The 20,590-nt window shown below is 34.8% G+C and overlaps 3 protein-coding genes across 3 annotated transcripts in view; all 3 read right to left on the reverse strand.

Moving 5' to 3' along the window:
* Window positions 1-190: 190 nt before the first annotated feature.
* LOC110026270 lies at window positions 191-875 on the reverse strand. The gene has a single exon (XM_020727152.1). It carries the CDS (start codon window positions 796-798, stop codon window positions 223-225), a length of 576 nt encoding a protein of 191 aa, XP_020582811.1. The 5' UTR covers window positions 799-875; the 3' UTR covers window positions 191-222.
* A 1,509-nt stretch (window positions 876-2,384) lies between these two features.
* On the reverse strand, window positions 2,385-4,230 carry LOC110026251 (protein cappuccino-like). The gene has a single exon (XM_020727123.1). The coding sequence runs from the start codon at window positions 3,965-3,967 to the stop codon at window positions 2,531-2,533; it is 1,437 nt and encodes a 478-aa protein (XP_020582782.1). The 5' UTR covers window positions 3,968-4,230; the 3' UTR covers window positions 2,385-2,530.
* A 4,285-nt stretch (window positions 4,231-8,515) lies between these two features.
* Window positions 8,516-20,590, reverse strand: part of LOC110026229 (delta(7)-sterol-C5(6)-desaturase-like) — a 14,910-nt gene continuing 2,835 nt past the window's right edge. The window contains 3 exon segments of the mRNA XM_020727100.1: window positions 8,516-9,033; window positions 14,684-14,917; window positions 14,920-14,982. Coding sequence (XP_020582759.1) covers window positions 8,744-9,033; window positions 14,684-14,917; window positions 14,920-14,982 — 587 coding nt within the window. The 3' untranslated portion in view covers window positions 8,516-8,743.

The following is a 20,590-nucleotide window of genomic DNA, read 5'->3' on the forward strand; positions in this document are numbered from 1 at the left end:
GAATTTGTTATTTCTTGGAATGACTTCTGTGCAATATGAATATCAGATAAGTATGTCATGAATCAGTGAAACAAGGCAAATAGATTCAACAAAAACGGCAACTTAAAATGAAAAATTAGATAAAGATAAGAAAATCACTTCAGAGGCTAACTAAAAACAAAAACGAAAACTACTCTTATGTAGGGGAAATACCAAAAATGGATAAGAAAAAAGCAGCTGAATTCAACTCTTAATGAGCATATCTCTATAAAGCTTGATTGATTCCTGTCTCTGAATTCTCATCTCCTCATGAAACTTCTCAATAAACCTATCTGCTCTTCCATCTACTGATTCATCATCTTCATCACTCAGCTCTGTTTCATCAAATCCCTGCACCTTAAACTCATCTTCACTGGCATCAATAGGCAGAACCTCACTGTGAGCTCTGCGTGATCTGTCATCACCTGCAGCTGTTTCACCATACAGGAGCATTGCATTTCCGAGCATTCCATTCTCATCTTCGGTGATTCGATCGGCATCAGTTGAGCTACTGCCACACAGGAGAAATGATAAGATGCGGTTTGTCTTCTTCTTGAAGAGACGATGAAGGTGATGGAAATTGGGAGTGCTGGAGGGGGAGAAGGAGAACTGGTATTCACTAATGAAGGTGTAGTTGTAGTGGTGAAGGAGCGTCAATGGCCGGTTTTTCTTCGAGAGTTGCTTCTGATTATTCTGTTTTCTCTTTCTTCTCAAGAGGATGATGGAGAGACATATGTTGTCCCATGCTCTCTTGAAAATAAGGGTTTTTTTCCTGTTCATCTTTTCTCAACTCTTTTATTGTTCTCTCTCACACACACTCTCTCTCTTCTGGTTGGGAAGGGATGATGGATTGAAGGGTGAAGGAGAGGGGAGGGGAGTATTTAAGGGGGGAGAAGAAGGGAGGAAAGGGAGAAAGGAGATGGAGCGGGCCTTGGCAGTGAGAGCTGGAAGGCAATGGTGGGGGAGGTTGGTGGACATTTGTTTTATGAGTTATTGGCTGTGTTTTTGAAGTTTTAAAGAGGGAGAACAACGGTAGGTAGCCGTTGCCTTGAAGCTTTGTGGGTGTTTGGACTGCTGCGGAGGAAGAATTATTTTTGGGCATTTTACATTTATACCACACAATTTTTATTTATATACATATCTAACACCTAAACATCTCAAATCTTTAACATTACATTTATAAGCCAAGAAAGTACACACCTAAACATCTCCAATCTTTAACATTACATTTATAAGCCAAGAAAGTACTTTATTTATTAATTAAAAAAATGTAAGATTTTTCATACATATCACTAAATTCTTATGTATTTATATGTCAAACATCTAAGCTTCAATATTCTTACATAACACCTTACCTAGCATGAAAATATGTATTTCATTCTTTTAAAATTAAGATGGTGATATTTTTTATGTGATATAATGATTTGAATGGTATAAATGTAAAAAGTAAAATTTAGATGTTACATATGTAAATACATAAGAATGGGCTGGTATGTATGCAAATGCCCCTAAAAAATTTTAAACATGAAGTCGATCATTTTATGTGCCTGCTTCAATGAGTACGCACATTGGTTTGATATTAAATAAAGAATATTAAGGTAATGAATTTGTGCGGTTAGCTTATCGAGAAAAAAGAAGAGAGAGAGAGAGAGAGAGAGAGAGAGAGAGAGAGTTCGTTGCAACAATGTTGCTTGTTGAGAGATTGATTGTCATCTCATCGTTACGGGATTAGGGGGGTAAACGAGTCGATTTGGGTTAAAAGTCATGCCAAATTTAAAGTCGGCTCGTCTCTCAAATTTTGAGCTTGAGCTTGACTTGTCGTGGTAGCAGCCAACTCGTGAGCTCAAACTAAAGATTCAATTTTTGAGAGCTCATCAGGGAAGTTATTGGTGGCCGGAGGATGAGGAAGATGCAAAGGCAACTCATTGGAATATACATCGAAATGATCAGTGATAAGCAAGTCGATCCGGCTAACGAGCGTGCTCGGTTCATTTAAGAGTTTTGTTGAAATGAAAGTTCAAGGTTGTTAAAATTTAAAACCTTAAAAAGTAAATCTGCATCTAATCTAAACACATTTTTCAAAATGAAAAATTAGATTGCTTGAAAATCTCCTCACAGGATTCATTACTTTCATGTATTTTTATTAAAATCAAATACTTCAATATTCTTCTAAATGCTCCGAAAATCTTATTTGATTCAACTTCTATAGACTATGAATTATTTACTTCATGCTGAATTATCTTTTGGGATGTTGTTTAATATATTTGATGCATAATCAAATCATCTTTAAATTTCATTAAATTTAGCATTATACTAACAAGTTTGTAGAAGTTTAAGACAATTAATATTTACTGTCTTCACTCCTATCTCTTTAATAACAGCCAAATTCATCCAAGAACTTCTCTAATGGCGACTCCATGATTACAGATAATACTGATTTTTCAAGTTAAGACAAATTTACATAGTTCAAATCAGCAAAGCTTGAGCTTTTGAATCTTCAGGAACAGCAAGCTCATATCTTTCTTGAAGCTCCACTGTCTTCTACTTTACCTTGCCTTTTATCATCACAAGAGAACCGGCAGCCATGGCGTCGGGTCTTCTGAAAATTCTTCTCGTCTTCTTCACTCGACTCCATAAAGAGAGCTCTGAGGCATCGCCTTCTGATGTTGGGCTCATAAGTTAGCTTCTGCGGTGCAGAAATGCTGGAAGCTGCCTTTTTTAATTCTGCTTTCTCTCTGAAGCTCACTGGCGCAGTTGGCTTGGTAGAGATAGTCATATGAACTCCTGGGTTTCTCTCTCTGTATTTAGTTTCATCCATGATTGAGCTGTTTATGCCCTGCACATTACTGTTTATACTAGCAATAATGGACTGATTTCCTTTCATCTTATGGAAATTATCTTCCTTTGTTTCATTGCTCTTCCCTACCTTCTTCCCCGGATGAGTTTCATGGCCTATGAACATGACTGCCCCCTGGTTTTCGCTAGCTAATGTTATAATATTCACACCGTGTTCATTTCCCAACTTATTTTGATGTTCCTGAACTAGTCTAGAGAGTCCATCTTTAAGTTCTTTCTGCTCATGAGAAGAAACGCGTGGCTTGGTGGAAATGGTAATCCTTCTTTCTTTCATGGCGGATTTCTGTCTTATTGATTCTTTAAAAGCGCCATTTTTAGATTCTTCAGGTGTTTCTTGTTCTGTAGTTCTAACTGGTGAAATTAAATCAGATACTTTGATTGAGATTTTGGGCTCGCTTGCCTGCTTCGTCTCTTCACCGACTTCCTCCTCGGCTGCTGCTGCTTCTTTGGACTGAAATTCTTCAGTTAATTGTTTAGTTTCAGTAGGACTAATCTCCTCCTGCTGCTGAAGCTGTTGAGTTTCTGAATCAAGTTCAGGTTTTTCTTCTTGAATCGTTTCTATCCGAGCTTCAGAATCTTTCCGAGCCTCCAAATTCACCCCCGGTTTCATCTCCTCAGTTAACTGAGCCGAGGTTGGCTCAACGCTACTAGTTTCAGTTTCTGTAACTCGTTCTGATTCATATTCTGTTCTGGTTTTCTCTTCCTCTGAATCAACTTGAGCTCTTGGTGTTTCAGCTTGTGGAAGCAGTTCCCTTCTTTCCGGACTTGAGGAGGAAGGAATGCTCCGTGGCGACGGCGGAGGTGATGGAGATGGCAATGGCGGCGGCGGCAGATGTGTTCGAGCATCATCGTGTTGCGGTGGGGAAGGCGGAGAAGGTGGTGGCAATTGGGGGGGAATGGGAGGAGGTTTAAGTTGTTTTGGAGCTTGGGTTGAGCTTCTCCATGGAGGAAACCAGAAGCGAAATGGCTGCTTCTTGCGGCCGGATCGGTCAGACATGGTTGGTTTGATTTTATAATGAGATTTATAATGTTGTGATTGCGTATTTATATGGTTATAAATGCATAAGGATTTGATTTTGAAGAGAAAAACCATTTGCAGAGAATTGTATCTGATTCTCTGTTACATAGATTTTGAGATTGGCATATCTTGGTGAATGGAGAAGGATAACCTTGAGAGTAGGAATGCTTCTCTTGAGGAAATCTGATTATTTTATGGTTTTGCTTGATGATATGGTTTGTATTTTGAATTATGAGAGGTTTCCACCTTTGATTTGTGAAATTTACATACACTCCACACAATTCTTGTTTATTTACATATCTAATGCAAGAAACGAGCAGTGACCGATAGCGATCTGCATGGTCGGATGAACTTATTGCAATGAATGGGCAGCAGCCGATAGCGATCTGCAGCAACCGACAGATGGGGGGCCGGTGGTCAATGACGGCAAATGTGAAGCTGCATTTTAGCTTTTTCTTAATGCTTCAATCTCTCTTCTGATGTTTCAAGCTCTCATTCCTCTTCATCAGAGAAGTGGGGCTCCATTTATAAAGTTCTGAGTGTAATTAACGTAGGAATATGAACCACTTTGAGATTTTAGCTTTTTTTTAATGCTTCAAGCTCTCTTCTGATGTTTCAAGCTCTCATCCCTCTTCATCAGAGAAGTGGGGTTCCATTTATAAAGTTATGAGTGTAATTAACGTAGGAATATGAACCACTTTGATCAGACGGTTGAGAAGATTTCCTTTGATTATTTTATGGGTTTGCTTGACAATATGATTTGTATTTTGAATTATGAGAGGTTCTCATCGTTTAATTTGACAAATTTACACACATACTACGTAATTCTTATTTATTTACAGATCTAATGCCCAAAATTTGATGTTTACACTTATAGTTCAAATTGAAATGTACCCAATTTCATAACCCAATACCATTTTTAACAAATCTTCTAAAATTCGGCTCAACAATACCCATTCTTGAGTTTTTTTTTTTTTTTTTTTTTTTCGTTACGTGTTATAGAAATTTATTTATTTAAAAAAGAAACTTGATAAGTAATTTTTTTCCCTAAATCTACTTTCCAAATTCTATAATGGCAATTCCGTGGGTGTAAAAAATGTTCATTGTTCACAAACAACTCATGTTCGGCCCGTTAAATTACTTGTGTTTGAATCGTTACTTAAGCAAGTGAGTTGAGCACGTACAAATTACTAAGCTCGATTAATTATAACTAGCCGAACATGAACAAACATTTCTTCGATTGTGTTTGAGCAGCTTCAACTCAAAATAAATAATTATTTAACTAATAAATATTATGTAGAAAGTTTATATCTTCATAAATATATATATATAATAAAAAGAGAACATAAAATTATAATTCAAGAGAAAAAATGGATTAAAATTTCATTTATATTTATGTATTGTAACTGTGATATGCACGATCATATCACAAAGAATTTACTAATACCTTGTGCTCTTTGAAATTTATTGATATTAATTGTTAAAAAAAATAATATTAGTTTTATAAATAAAAATAATAATAATAAATAAACCTTTCATAATAGTAGCCCTCACTTTTGAGATGAAGTATTTTCAATAATAAAAAGAGTCTTCGAAGCACTTTATATAGGTTATTGCAGCGATAAAAGTCCCTGCTACTTTCATCACATTTGAGTTTATATATAATTTAAATGCATAAGAATTGAGTGACATGTTATATATATATATATATGAGAGAGGCTATTATATAAGTCCCCAATTACCCTCATGTGCCTAACTATTCGAGGACCGGCTCATTAAAACCGGTGACCCCAGAGGGAGATTTGAATCTGTGACCTGATGAGACCTCCTGAGGGGACTTACGACATTCAAAGAGGCTACTCTACCAACAGGTCATGACTGACATAATATATATATTCTAATTATATTCGAATAAATGAAATCATGGTTGGTTAGTTTAGCTTGTCTTTCTCCAACTAATATAAGCTTATAGAGAAAAAGGTTTCTGCGTCGTTCCAACACCCTCTAATATATGATATTTCACTTTTAGTTTTTTAATTAATAATTGTTACACTGTTGCAACTAGAAGAGCTTTTCAATTAATAATTGTTACACTGTTGCAACTAGAAGAGCAAAAAAAGATAGTTGTAGAAATACACATTTTAAAAAATAAAGTAAAATTAATTATTAGTTTGTGTAGCGACCTCTAAATTGTAGCTCTAGCGGTAGACGATATTAGAGAGCGTCATCTTAGAGGGTTTGATCACATTAAACGTCGATAATCTGATAACCAAGTTAGGATGGTCAATATTTAGTTCAGATTCAACTTATATTAGAAAAGGTAAAGACAGACCCAAAAAAGACTTGGTCATGTTGTATTAAAAATGATCTTAATTTATGTGTTTTAATGAACAAATGACACAATAGGATACAATAGAGAAAAAAAGTTTCATGTTGCCGACCCCACTTAGTTGGATAAAGGCTTCTTATTGTTGTTGTTATAGCAAGCTTTAGACCTCACTTCTTTACATAGAATTTAAGTTTTTAATTTTAGTGCTTGCAAATTAAGTTATTTATTTGCAAAAAATATTTAAAAACACCAATCCACCATCTCCCTCCTTTATAATGACATGCAATTCAATTGATATTAGCATTAATTCTATCAATTACTTGAAATCATTATGAACAAATTCACTTTCAATAAAAAACATGCTAAACTCCATGGCTATGAACAACATGTACCATGCACTAAAACTTAAATAATTTCATAAGAGTCTCAACATTGAAAATTATTATGGAGATTTAGGATAAGTTAAATTTACTCATGATGGCATAAACAAAAATAGAAATGCAAATAGAAAAATTTAGTGCCCGAATTTGAGTTACTTTGTATGAATTATACAGAGTCTATTAGCTATATTGTTTAAGATTATAAATTAAAAACATTCATCAAACAAGTTTAACAAAATTATTATTTTAATTCAAAAGATTATGTTGATCATATAATAAAAGAGATGCAAAAGTAACGGTAATTATAGAATGTAAGAAACTATCTACTTGTTTATTTGATCAATTACATGGATCTCTTTTAACACATGAACACATGCTATTAATAGAAGACAAAAAATGCACCAAAGAAGAAATGGGCAAAGAAAATTGCTTTTGAGATATTGAGACTGGATGCTAGCTAGCATTGCATGTCATGAAGGAGAAATGAATGAACTAACAACGATCTCAAGGATGATGGGATCCATTAGAAAAGGCACCAAAAGTATGAAATAAAGAGATTTCATAAGCAAGCTAAGAATTCTACTTCTATATGCGCACCTCCTACTTCTTTCAATTATAAAAATTTGGGCACTTAAACATGGATGCCCAAAACTTGTGAAGAAAACAACAACATAGAATGAATTTCCATCAAATTTCAAGCTGATTTGTCTCAAAACTTTAAATTATTTTTCTTAGAATTAAATAACATTATATATGTATATACATATGCCAATTTAGTTACATGGTGATGACGATGATTAAATATTTTTGGAAGATTCACATATATACCACTCAGTTACTAAGTATTTACATATCTAACCAAAACTTTAATTTTTACATGCCTGCCATCTTACAAAAGGTGCATCACCTTTTAAAAGTTAATATTGTAATATTTTAGATGTGATTCAAAAAATTTAGGTGGTATGAATGATAATAAATAAAGTTTAGGTGTCAGACAAGTAAATACATAAGAATTGGATGGTATATATAAATGCCTCAATATTTTTTTAAGTTACTTTCATTCTCAATTAACTTACTAGTTGTCCTCAACTTGTTCAATACTATTAGGCATGGATAACTTAACTTTCAGACATAAACTATAGAGATTTTGTCAATGATAACAATATACACGGACATGAATTTGAACATCACAAGTTGTTAAAGATGTATAAGTTTCTAGTGAAGTGTTGTAGGTTCTTGGTCAAGATTAACGTTACTAAAGTAGCGTGGAAGAAGACCTAAATGTAACCACCGCTGTTCAAGTCTCATTTTTGCAACAAGTGATTTATGCTTCTCATGAACTCAATGCATGATATAAACAAGATAGTATCTCTGTTCTTATATTGTATGTGTGATAAAAAGGGGCATTTACATAAATACAACATAGTTCTTATATAGTTACATATCAAACATGTAAACATTCATATTTACATGCATACCAATCAAATATTTAACAACACATCAAAAATACCACCACCACTAACTTATTAAAACTAAAATACATCTTTTTATGTATAGATTTATGACACCAAGATGTTATAAATGTAAATATCAAACTTTAGGTGTTAGATACGTAAATACATAAGAGAATTGCGTGGTATCCATGTAATCCAGCGCACGGCTGTGGTGATAAGTGAACTACAAAAACTTGCATGTTCATTTTCTGTCAAGTTTTATCACAATTCTAACAAAAGCTAGGTCACCTACATAGATATCAAATAAATAAACATAAATTTTGATAAGCAAAATTATTATAATTAATACATTTACATAATTACATCACTTACCATAGAATCAATAAAAACAGAGTTTATCAGGTAGCTTATTCAAGCCCAGATAACAAAATAAGAAGAGAGAAAAAAAACAACCAAATAATACCAAAAGCAAGCACACATTCTCTTCATGTTAACATCATGACACTTGCTTTTACTAAATCAAAATACATAAAAAAAGATATAAAAAAAAAAAAAGAACAACCGAAGATGAAAAAGCCACTAAAGGAACACGAGAACCAGAAAGCCATGATAACTGGGAAGTAAAACACCATTGGAAACATAGATAAACATACTTAGTACAAGAAGATCAAGAGAACCGCACCTCTTATTATTCATTCTTAGATTCGTCCTCCGGGTCACGAAGAGTTCCGAACAACCAGTCCATCCATATGGTGTAATGCCCGTAGTTGTGGCGGTAAGTCGTGTGGTGGATCGTGTGGTAACCGGCACCCATCATTGGCCAGATTTTGCCATGAATGCAGTCATGAATATTGGCTGTCCAGATTCCTTCACAGAAGAGGAGAATTACGTGTGTTGTGAAGTGTGTAGGAACCAGGAAGAGGGATATAACGTGAGGGATAGCCTGGAGGATTCCATCCAGAGGATGGAAAGCCAGCCCTGGAGATGCAAAGAACATTATAAGTAAACATTTTTATAATTGCATGAAATACCAGGATGCAGAAGGATTGCAGTAGGATCAGTTATAATGGATTAGGTTTGAGTGGTTTCTTGTTTTTTTTTCCTATATTTTTTGCAGGATTGAAACCACCTTAGGCTACAAACACAGTTGTGAGTGATGATATTATGGTAGCGCAATGCAACACTTTTGAACAAATTGTTAACTAAGTTTGATAATAAGGAAATGTGCCATCAAAGGGAGCAAACGGACTGCACTGCAAAAGACGAAATTGTTTCCTAAAATATTTACAAGTATTATATAAAAAATAGCACCGATTACCATCTTTTAATAGTCAAATCCATATTTTCATCCATAAGTAAAGTGCAATGTGTGTAAAAATGAAACCTTAGGTGTGAGATATGTAAATCCATAAGAATAGTGTGCTGCGTATATAACTTCCCCTTTTTATAATTATCTAAAACATAATATGGAAGCACCTAATGATTAAGTTTTGAGCAGGCAATAAAGCCCAGGGTAGTCGACGATGGACAATCTAAACATATCACATCATAAATAAAGATAGTGTATTAGTAGAGAAGGATCAAAATTTTCACAATGAATTGACAATTATAATTCAAGAAGATTTAACATTTCTTAAACTAAGATAATGTTAACACATTAAAATGTCACCATTTATCACATTAATCATTTCCATTTTACAATTCAAAGTAATCACTATAGCAACACAAATACTCAAGAGATTTGGGAGTGATCATTGAGGCTGAGGCTTTGAATAAGAAATGGATCTTTCAAAAGATGGCAGGTCTTAAGGATGACAGGCCTCTTAAGAAAAATGATGATAGAAATAAACTATATCTCACAACAGAATAGGAAGAAAGGTTACTAAGCAAAATAAATAAAGGGTAATACAAAATATGTGTTATATCTTTTGTTGTAACAAGTAGAATTTCATTGAAAACTCCAAAGAAACATGCGAATGGTGTATTCTTGGCATAGGCAACCACTTCGAAAGTTATACCAAGAATGGTAAATTGTGATGTTGAACTTGACATGGGACATATTAGACAAAAACAAACAATGCTTCACATACTATGGCCCAGATTATTATAATAGATAATATACCTAAACTCTCTCTAGTAATGATGCGTGGTTTGGAGAAGAACCAAGAAGAAGTTGTTAGCCCAATGGCTAACAATGCTTCACATAGTATGGCCCAGATTATTATAATAGATAATATAGCTAAACTCTCTCTAGTAATGATGCGTGGTTCGGAGAAGAACCAAGAAGAAGTTGTTAGCCCAATGGCACACTGACTTCGAAGAGTGCAATCAAAAGAGCATAGTCAGTAATTGTCAGAGCTAAGGCCAGAACAAGAGGAAGCTTTAAGTAAGCTTCTAGGATAACAAGCTTTGGTGGGGAAAGAGGGCAGAACAAAACCAAATCTTCCTTGTTGGGCTGTAGATACAAAGGAATTGACCAAAATACGCAAAACTCCTTTTGGTGAAACAAGTGGTATTTCAATGGAAAGTCCATAATTAAGCATGCTCAAGATGGAGCATTGATAAAAAACCTCCTGAGAAGTTAGACCAAGGATGGCAAAATGATAAGGTTTGCTTGATAAGGAACAGGAAGGAACAATATGTTGCAACGTGGGAAAAGGTCATTATATCTAAGCTCCAACATTAGCCGTTCAAGCATCCACGAACTTGGTATAATATGTAGGATCTTATATAAAAGTTAACATGTCCTGAGCTAACTTTTTTATTAGTTTAGTCTAGCATTGCAAGTAGGGTATCAATTCATTTCTTTTAATTGCACTGAGATGTGCACTTTGCATCAAAATAGATCTTTCATAAGATAGAGACCCTTATATGATTTTAAGTAATGACAAACATGCTATAATCACCAAATCATGCCAACAGATCCATACAGGATTTCAGAAACATTCCACAATAATTGTTAATTAAAGAGATTGGTGACCAAATTCGTGCATAAATACATTGTAATCATTGAAGACATGACTTAGTCACAACCTTAAACTGGCTTTGATTAAAGATAAACTTATTGTGGTCATTAGACCTTACCTAGATTGCTTTTATTCTTCAATATACGAGTTAAAGGCCAACTATTTGGCCAAGACATTCAATAAGACCTTGGTAAAACTGATAAAACAAATTTCTCCAAAAAATGAAGAATGGCATGAAAAAACTAACAAAAACTCTTTGGGCCTATTACATCACATATAAATCTACAATGGAGGCCTCTCCATATTCCATTGAGCTTGGAATAGAGACGATTCTTTATGTTGAGGTTGAACTATCTTTACTTCCTATTGCCATCCGCTACAGGCTCACACAAGAAGAGAATCTTCATCTACAACTCGAAGGGCATAAATCCTTAGATAAAGTTCGATTTCAAATCCGACAAAAATCAGAAAACAGATAGGCAAGGATGGCCCGGTCACATGATCATATAGTTTATCCTAGAAGCTTCAAGGTTGATGAACTAGTCCTCGTGTATCAAAGACCTATAATTTCCCATTATCTTGTTGGTGGAAAATTTCATCAAAATTAAGAAAGACCCTTCATTAACAAGTCCAGGGACAAATCTTGAACATCAAGTACTAGATCAAGCATAAGGGCTGGACCACCAAAAAATTTTCAACTCATAAGTCTATGGGCCAAGCTATCTCACAGATTCAACGAGCTCCAACAGTAGAGTCAGCACAACAAATTTAAGCTCAACTAGTCAAAGAACAATGCTTGAACATCAAGTTCTAATTAAACAGGCTTAAGGTCAAACTGACAAAAAATTACTTAGCTGATAATCCTAAACGACAAGCTATCTAGCGTATTCAATAAAATCCACTAGTAGAATCAACTTATAAATGCCATACTCAACAAGTCTAAAAGACCATGCAGAAACATCAAAACTTGTTTTAATAAGCTCTATGGTCGAACCGACAAGTCCCTTTAGCTCATGAGTCCAAAGGCCGAGTTGTGTCATTGATTCAACAAACTCCAGAAGTTGAATTAACACATGCATATTTCAACCTAAGAATTGAGCTTGAATATCAAGTTTTCAAAGAATATGACTAAATAAAAGACTGGCACCCTAAGCTTACAAGCCCAAATTTCGAGTTAACATAAATATGCACTAACTTGGCAAATTTGATGGTCGAATTGAACAGCATATGTATTGAACATCATAAGCACCTCTCACACCTACAATCTAGTCTAAAGTTAAGATCACGCGAGATTGGGTGCAAGAAATGTGCCACATTAGAGTAACATGTCACATTTGTTATAGTGTATCACATTTGATGGGAAAAATTTTCTTGGCAAATGGAAAAAAAAATTTTCTTCGTTCTTTCTTTATTTAAAAAAAAAAAGGATGAGAACATTAGTTAAAAGTTGAAGTACATTCTAAAGTTTCTCTAGTCTTTATAAAGCAACTAATAATTTCAAGGCAACTGAATTACTTTGTAGGTATGATTTAACTTATTATTAGGTGACCCAATTCTCATTGAAAATCCATTTTGGGTTGAGCTGAACTTGGATATTTTGAGATAGAGTTGTGACCAGGTCCCCTCGAATATGTTGCTATTCTCATTAAATGTAAACTAAATATAAAAAGTAACTCACTTCATCAAAGAATAAAAAAATAATTGAGTGAAGATAAAATCATTAATAAATTAATATTAAAACTTTTTTAAATATGTGCATTCTTTATTGCACCCTTCCTCACAACTCAACTCAAATTCAACTCAGTCAATTATAGCTGTCAAACGCAAGATGCCACTTGTGAGATAATTACAGCCATGCAAGTTGAACGTTCTCTTTCATTACATGGTCACTTTGTGAGATGAGTATATGTCAGCTATCCCCAAGTCTCATCTATCCTTCATTTTCCCTTGCACATGACTAATCATTCTCCCACTCACCCTCTACCTCTAAAGCACATCTAAGTATTGTCTAGAACCTTCAAACTGCAAATAGCAAGATTTGTGTCCCTAAATTAATCAGCGAAAACTGACACATCCTACCCTACAACCCAACAATCTATCAATAAGCAAGTTGATGCCGCTCTAGAAAGCGCATCTTCAACACATTCTCACCCCAAACTACTTGTGATAAATGCAATGAGGCAACTAATACTTAGTAATTAGATCTTTAGACATTATGGCTTATGCCTTCTACAATCGGTCGATTGGATCCAATGGTACACTCAAGATGACAGAGCTGTAGTACATTCCTCATTAATTCAATAAAAACCTAAATATTAAATTTAAACATAAAATAAAAGCATGAGCAATATCTTTAATCAGGAGTGTTCTCCTGTAAACGAAAAGAAAAATTAAGTGTGGAGGCTTGCACCATGGTAAGTTTCAATCCTAGATCTAAATAAACACTAGTCTAAAGAACATGAAATATCTGGTTTGAACAATCTAATCCTACCTCAAAGAATACTACCACTCATTCTCCACTAATTCTCCTCTATTACACACTAGTTTTTCCTAAGTGGGGGGCCCTAGAATCTTTTAGGCTCCGTTGTTTGAACACAAAATTTTCTACCAATTTTTCAACGCTATGAATTTAAATAAAAGACTAATATATTCCTCAAGTTTGCTTACCAGGTCAAAAAAAATCAAATTGCTGTGTATGGTAGTGTCAGAAGGCAGCTCTTTTTTTTTCTACTTTTATATCAGAAAACTTCACTCCATCGCAGCAGCAGCAAGTGGTTCCCATTTAATGCTTTCTTTTTCTTTTTTTTAATTAGTTTATATTTCTCCATTTTCGGCTTTGAAGGGCTTGAGGACGTAAAGAAGCATGGAGAAGAAAGATGATGGAAGCCCACAGTGCGCTTTCTATTTTCGTCCCTCTGATGAAGGCTATTTTGGAAGCAGAGACTGCGGAGGAGCTCTAAACCGGGTCAAACAGGAAGTATTGGGCAGCACAGAAGTTTCTCCGACAGTGAAAAGGGTGGAGGCAGAGGCTGCGGAGGCTATTTTGGACCTTTCTGTTTTCCAAAAGATGGAACGCAGGGGCGGTAGGTTGGCAGCAGCAGAATTCTTGCGTTCTGAAATGGCCATAAAAGACCTTTGAGATTGATGCGCCATGAGGAGAAAAATCACACTAATACACGGGGAAAATATATTTGGCGTTTTGAGCAATGAAACAGAGGCGTGACTCGTTCTCAAATGAAGCCCTAGTTATGGTTTGAAATAATCCTTAAACATTTACATGGCAAAACTGTTTCAACCCATATAAAAGAGACTAAATACTAATTTAACATTTTTATAAACATTGTGACTAAAATCACCGCCCTTAAATAGTCACATGACCATTTTAACACTTTTCTCATTTTCATGGAAAATATAGAAACAACATTTTCGGGACAATTCATTTGACAAACAAACACTTGTTACCTTGCTTAAAATTTCAAGGATCATCAACATTTTGATCACAGTTAATAAAGTTTCATTCTTGTGTTACTAAAATTGTAGATATGCTGATCAATTGCGTGATCTTCTTTTGTGGCAGCCATATACTAAAAGGTACACTGTTAAAACTGTCTCCGATCCTTACAAATATCGACAATGGAATAAATTCGCTAGAAATTACCTACCAGCGAAAGGAGAAAGTGTGTTCTGTTTATTGTAGATGTGATGAGTTGCATGTAGATGCTTATATAATAGTTTGATGTCATGCAGTTCCCTGTGCATCCAGTAGATACCAAACTCACAAAGAACAAGGTAAGTAAACAGGTAGACGATATACATAGGCCAGCCAACTTCACTGATCCTAGAGAAACATTTGGTCCATCCACTTTCAACTAGGTGCTCTGAAAGTGTAGGAAGAGGTAAGGCATAGCCTTCATGGCAACTATTATTTGTAACTTCATGGCCCTGTAAGAAGGCATAGCATCTGAAAAAGTGAAAGATACATCAGATTATGCTCGATAAAGTAATCCGGCTGATCTTTATAAGTAAATTTTTTTTTTGCGTAGTACAGTAATCAAGGATGCGTGCAAATTAAATGGTTTAGAGATGCAGAAACCCATGTTAATAAACAGACAGCCTGCAATTTCCCGAGATAAAAAGCTTTACTGATAGAGCATGGAAAACTAGGAAGAAGCCAATCATATTTGAGTTGTAGTTACAAAAAATAATGTCCAATGATGGAAAACTTAAAGCCATTAAGTCATCACACAAAATCAACAATGAATTACTGAAGCGAACTGCCATGATGATTTGCATGGTTAAAGCTCAAATCATCTGCACAAGTTAGCGCTCAAAAGTTCTCTAAGATGAAGTGGTTATTATCACATTTACATGCATATATTTGGGAAAGCTATAGTGAAAGACATGATAATAAATAGGGTATTTAGAGTCATGAAGCATATTTTTTTGAAAGATAACAGGTTCAAATTTTAATCCAGATGAACCATCAAATCAGAGTTCAACGGGAGCCTATCACTTCCACATAAATGGAGATTTTTCTGCTACACTAAAAATATTTTTCCAAATTTTGAGTAAATCATCAGATTTTTTTCATCCTTGGGTGTTTTAATAATCATTTAGGTTAAAGGTGAGGGTAAACCTTCACTATATTTACCAAAAATAATTTTAACTCTTATGCGTGAGAATAATAGCGCCCTCATGCTCCTTAACCAAAAGAACTAAGCAAACAGTACATCATTTCACAATCACCAATTTTAATCTCAAAAATCACATATATTAGAAGTCAATTACAACCCTACACATGAATATTAGGGCTCCATTTGTCAAGATCACCCAATATGAATCTTCACTTGGCCTCCAAGCTCTTGCTCCTAAGAACTCTTGGGATGGTCCTTGACTTTGCTCGATGAGGAGGCCTCGAAAGGTTTCTTGTTCCACACATTCATAGGTCTCCCCAAGGATTCTCTCAATTTCATCCTCTTCCATTGTAGTTCGTCAAGCTGAATCCTTAAAATATCAACTGATGATCAATTATGAAAGTCCTAGTATCGGTTGGTCGAGCTGAATCCTAGAAAATTTCAATTGATGATTAACCCTGACACATGTAATATATCATGGACATTTACAACCTGATGCATACCTCTCTCACCAGTCTAAACCAAGTTCATTGTCAAAAATGTAATAGAAGCTACCCCGCATCGTCAAATTCTCATTGTTTGGGTTCAAGTTCCCACGATCATCTCCTAGTTGCCTCCCACAATCTAACAATTTACCCAACATAATGGCGTACCATCCTTAGTCTACATCTATTATCATGGCCCTCTACTAGTATCACTACTCCGACCATGCCACAGATGATTGGAAGCCCAACATAATGGCGTATTATCATGGCCCTCTACTCGTATCACTACTCCGACCATGCCACAGATGATTGGAAGCCCACAACAAAAATAATGGGTTTTCAAACTTTTTCCAAAGGGACAGCAACACATGAAAAGAGAAATGATCATTTGTTAAGGGAAATCTTTGAAATTTGGAATCCGATATCGCTACGTCTTAGCACGGTGCTTACAACTAACTAAGGCGGGAACTTCGTTCAAACGTTATTAATATTTCATTTTATAATCCACAAAATATTTCAGAAACTTCCAATATATATAAAAGGGCCGCTGATAATCCACAGAGACAATAAGTCAATTTAAATCATCCAACAATAACATAGAATCTGTAATTAAAATCTCAATCCACACAACCATATATATCTATCCAAAAGAAATAGTACAAAAAGAAATTACAAGCATATCATATTAGTATCTATCAACTGCAGTCCTCATCTTGTAAAATAAGTCTCTCCTACAGACATATCAATCTAAAACTTTTTTTTTCTTGAAAAAAATCATTAATTGCAACCATAAGTATGCTTAGTGAATAATTATAATCTAATATGCATTACATTCTTACGATATGTTATGTATAAATGATCAAAAGAAAATGTAGTTCATCTCATTAAAGCTTCAAATTTATCCCCTTCTACCTTCCTCCCACAACTTCGATCGTCTAGGGCTTGGGATAGACAGTAAGAGTGAAAAATTTCTCCTCTTCCTCTGCAAGCAAGCCACACAATCTCCCTTCACCTCTTCTCTTCAGTCGCATCTCGACCTAGGGCAATATGCGAAGCTGCACAATCTTCTTCCTCCTTCGACTAAGACTCGACGTCAAAACAAGTAAGGGACACTCTCAACTCCTTCCTCTTCTATCCTGCTCTGATCTCTCCTGCTGTCTCTCGCTCATTTGCTTTCGAATGAGGGAAAAATGGAAAAAATGCAAAAGGAGCGATAAATAAATTTCTTACAAGGGGCATGTCTCCTCTAACCGATAGTATCAGTTTATTACTATTACTATTACAATTATTTTTATTTTATTATTTTAAAATTCAATTATTACAATGGAGCACAGCATAAAAATTGGGGGGGGGGATAATCCAGTTATATTTTTAAGAAGGTTAAAAATGGTAAATACTTAAAGTGAAACAAGAAAAGATAAATTTAATGTTTTAATGAAATAAATTGCATTTTCTTAACATAAGAATTTAATACATATTAGATTATAATTATTTACTAAGTCATACTTATGATTGTAATTAAAGGTTTCTTTCAAGAAAAGAAAAAGTTTTAGGTTGATATATCAGGTAGGAGAGATTTGGTTTACAAGAAGAAGACTGCAGCTGATAGGTACTAGTATGATGTATTTGTAATTTCTTTTGCACTGTTTCTTATGGATAAACATATATGGTTGTGTGGATTGAGAATTTACTTGTACATTATATTTTACCGTTGGTTGATTTAAATTTTCTTGTTGTACCTGCGGATTATTAATAAACCTTGTTTATATATTAGAAGTTTCTGAAACATTTTGTGAAAAGTAAAATGAGATATTAATATCATTCGACCTCATTTCCTGTCTTAACTAATTCCAAGCATAAGGTCGGGTCGGGACAAATACATTGGCTAACAGAGTTCCCACGAGTACCTCAACGTACTCTCCATGACAGATTACAACCACTTCCCCTTCTCCTCGTTATTTGCTTGAGGGCTATGCTCCTCCTTTTCAAGGAGCAAATTGGGGTGCGATCATTGTAAGAAACTTGGTTATGTGAAGAGAATATGTTGAAAAGTACACGACAAACCTGCAAGTTGGAAGCTATCTTATGATAGATATGATAGGGAGGATCATGCAAATACTACTATTGCAATCAACAACAATGTAGAAATCATTCGGTTTATCAAGAAGCAAATTCGGGCACTGTAGAAAATGTTTGGTCATATCTCTAGTTCTAAACAAGTATCACAATCCTCTAGAACACAACAAGATAACTCATCACACGCTCTTATTGTCAAAAGTAATAAACCAAAACTTTTGATAGTTGACTTCGGAGCCTCGGATCCTTCAATAGGAGACATCAACAACTTCAAAAATTACAACCCATATACAAGTCACTGCAATTCCAATAACAAATAATTCATTCTCATCGATGATAGAAATTAGATCAAAAGAATTGACAAAAGATTTTAACATTTATCGTGTTTTTTATGTTACAGAATTAGACTGAAATTTACTATCAATCAACAATAGTCATGGCACAAAAAATTGTGACTAAATTCTATTCAAATATTTATGATTTTTTGATAGTAGATTCGAGAAAGATCATTAGTAGAGCTAAGATGATGACAGTTGATATTTGTTCAAAGAAAATATTTTCATTGGTAGAAAAATTCATCCATCAAGTTGCATTTCTGAGTTTAGTACAAATTTAGTCAATCTAATTTCCAATTCTAGGTATATTTCACTTGAGAGTTAAGTCATGTTAAGACAATGTTGCCTTGGTCATGTAAATTATGTGTATATTGAAAAGATATTTATACATTTATTTATCAATAAAAAGTTCAATTTCTATCAATGTAACTTGCAAAACATACTAAACATGTATACGATAAATTGCAATATAAGCCTTCACATCCTTTTGTTGCAATTCACTCTGATAGATGGGAACTCTCACAAGTAAAAGATAAACATGGAGTATGATTATTGAAATATTCATAGATGGCCATACAAGAATAATTTAGACATTACTTGTGAAGAAAAATTCAAAATAGCCACCATATTTCATCCTTTCATTTCATAATCTTCATTCAATTCCAAAACCAAATTCAAGTTCTTAAAACAGAAAATTTTACTAAATATTTTAGGGTGTGTTTGGGGCAGCTTAATGCCCGCGATGCATTTTGAAAACACGGCTCGTCGCGCTTTGTTGGTACGTCTCGTTTTATTGGTACGTCGCAGGGGGATTATTCTAATAATCCGATCTAATTTTGGATTAAACCTCGCAGCCCGCGTTCCATGAAGGAACTATTACCCCGCTGCCCCCCAGACGCTCTCTCGACTCTTGCTTGCCCTAGTTGCGATCGATCTCGCGAAGGTTGCGCTCCTCTCCCTCACCCACGTCTCTCTCGCCCTTAGTGTTGCATTTCTCCTCTCCCTTCTCACTCAAAGCTCTGTTTATTGTGCTCTGTAAGTAAATTCATGTGGTTGTTGATGGACTAACTTTCCTTATACGATTTTTGGCTCTTTGTTTTGCAATTTATTGCAAGATTTTCATCATATTGGTGATTTCTGATTTATCATTTGAGATCTTGTTTATTTTGGATTTGGATCTTGCAACGAAAAAAAAATGCAAAATGTTTTGGATATTGGATGAAATGTTGATTTGTTGAATATCAATATCATAAATGGATGTTAGGTGTTGCTTCAATAGTAGTTTACAACATTTAGAGGGCCTTATTTGAAAAATGGATGAGCTCGAGTGCTTGATTTGTGCATGCCATTATTTCGGATATCTTGTGTGAAAAATGGATGAAATCAGGTGGTTCATTTGTATCTTGTTTGAAAACTCGATAAGCTTGCTACTTCTAGTTTAAATGATGATTCAACATTGAGTAGTTTTAAGTGACAAGTGAATTTGGTGCTTCATTTGTATGTAAAGGTTCAACACTGAGTATTTTGGACTTTTTGTGAGCCTCATCTCAAAATTAAAGTCGTTTTTTTTTATGTTTCAACTATGAAATTGAAGTTTGGATGGAAAAGCATGCTTCGCTCGTACATAGCAACTTTTCGGGCGCATTGTATGTAATTGCTCCAAATGAAAATTATATGTTGGGGTTTGTTCACTTCCTTTGATGTTTGAGTTGTAATTTCAAAAAACAGATGAGATAGGGTGCTTCATTTGTTCATAGCTTTGTCTCGGCGGACATGTTTATAATTGCATCATCTCAAAATTACATACAACTTCTTTTTGTTTCATCTATGAATGTGGGAAGTTTGTGAATATGTGGTGGAGGATGGGTGGTGGTTGCAGTGGGGGATGGGTAGTGGATGTAGTGGGGGTTGTGATAGTGGTTGTGATGGGGTTTGGGTGGGGGTTGTGGTGGGGGTAGATTGATGGTTGTGTTGGGAGTTGGATGGTGGTTGTGATGGGTGTTGGGTGGTGGCTGTGGTGGGCGTTGGGGGGTGGCTGG

Source organism: Phalaenopsis equestris, unplaced genomic scaffold, assembly GCF_001263595.1.
Source record: "Phalaenopsis equestris unplaced genomic scaffold, ASM126359v1 Scaffold000359, whole genome shotgun sequence".
NCBI classification, from domain to species: Eukaryota; Viridiplantae; Streptophyta; class Magnoliopsida; order Asparagales; family Orchidaceae; genus Phalaenopsis; species Phalaenopsis equestris.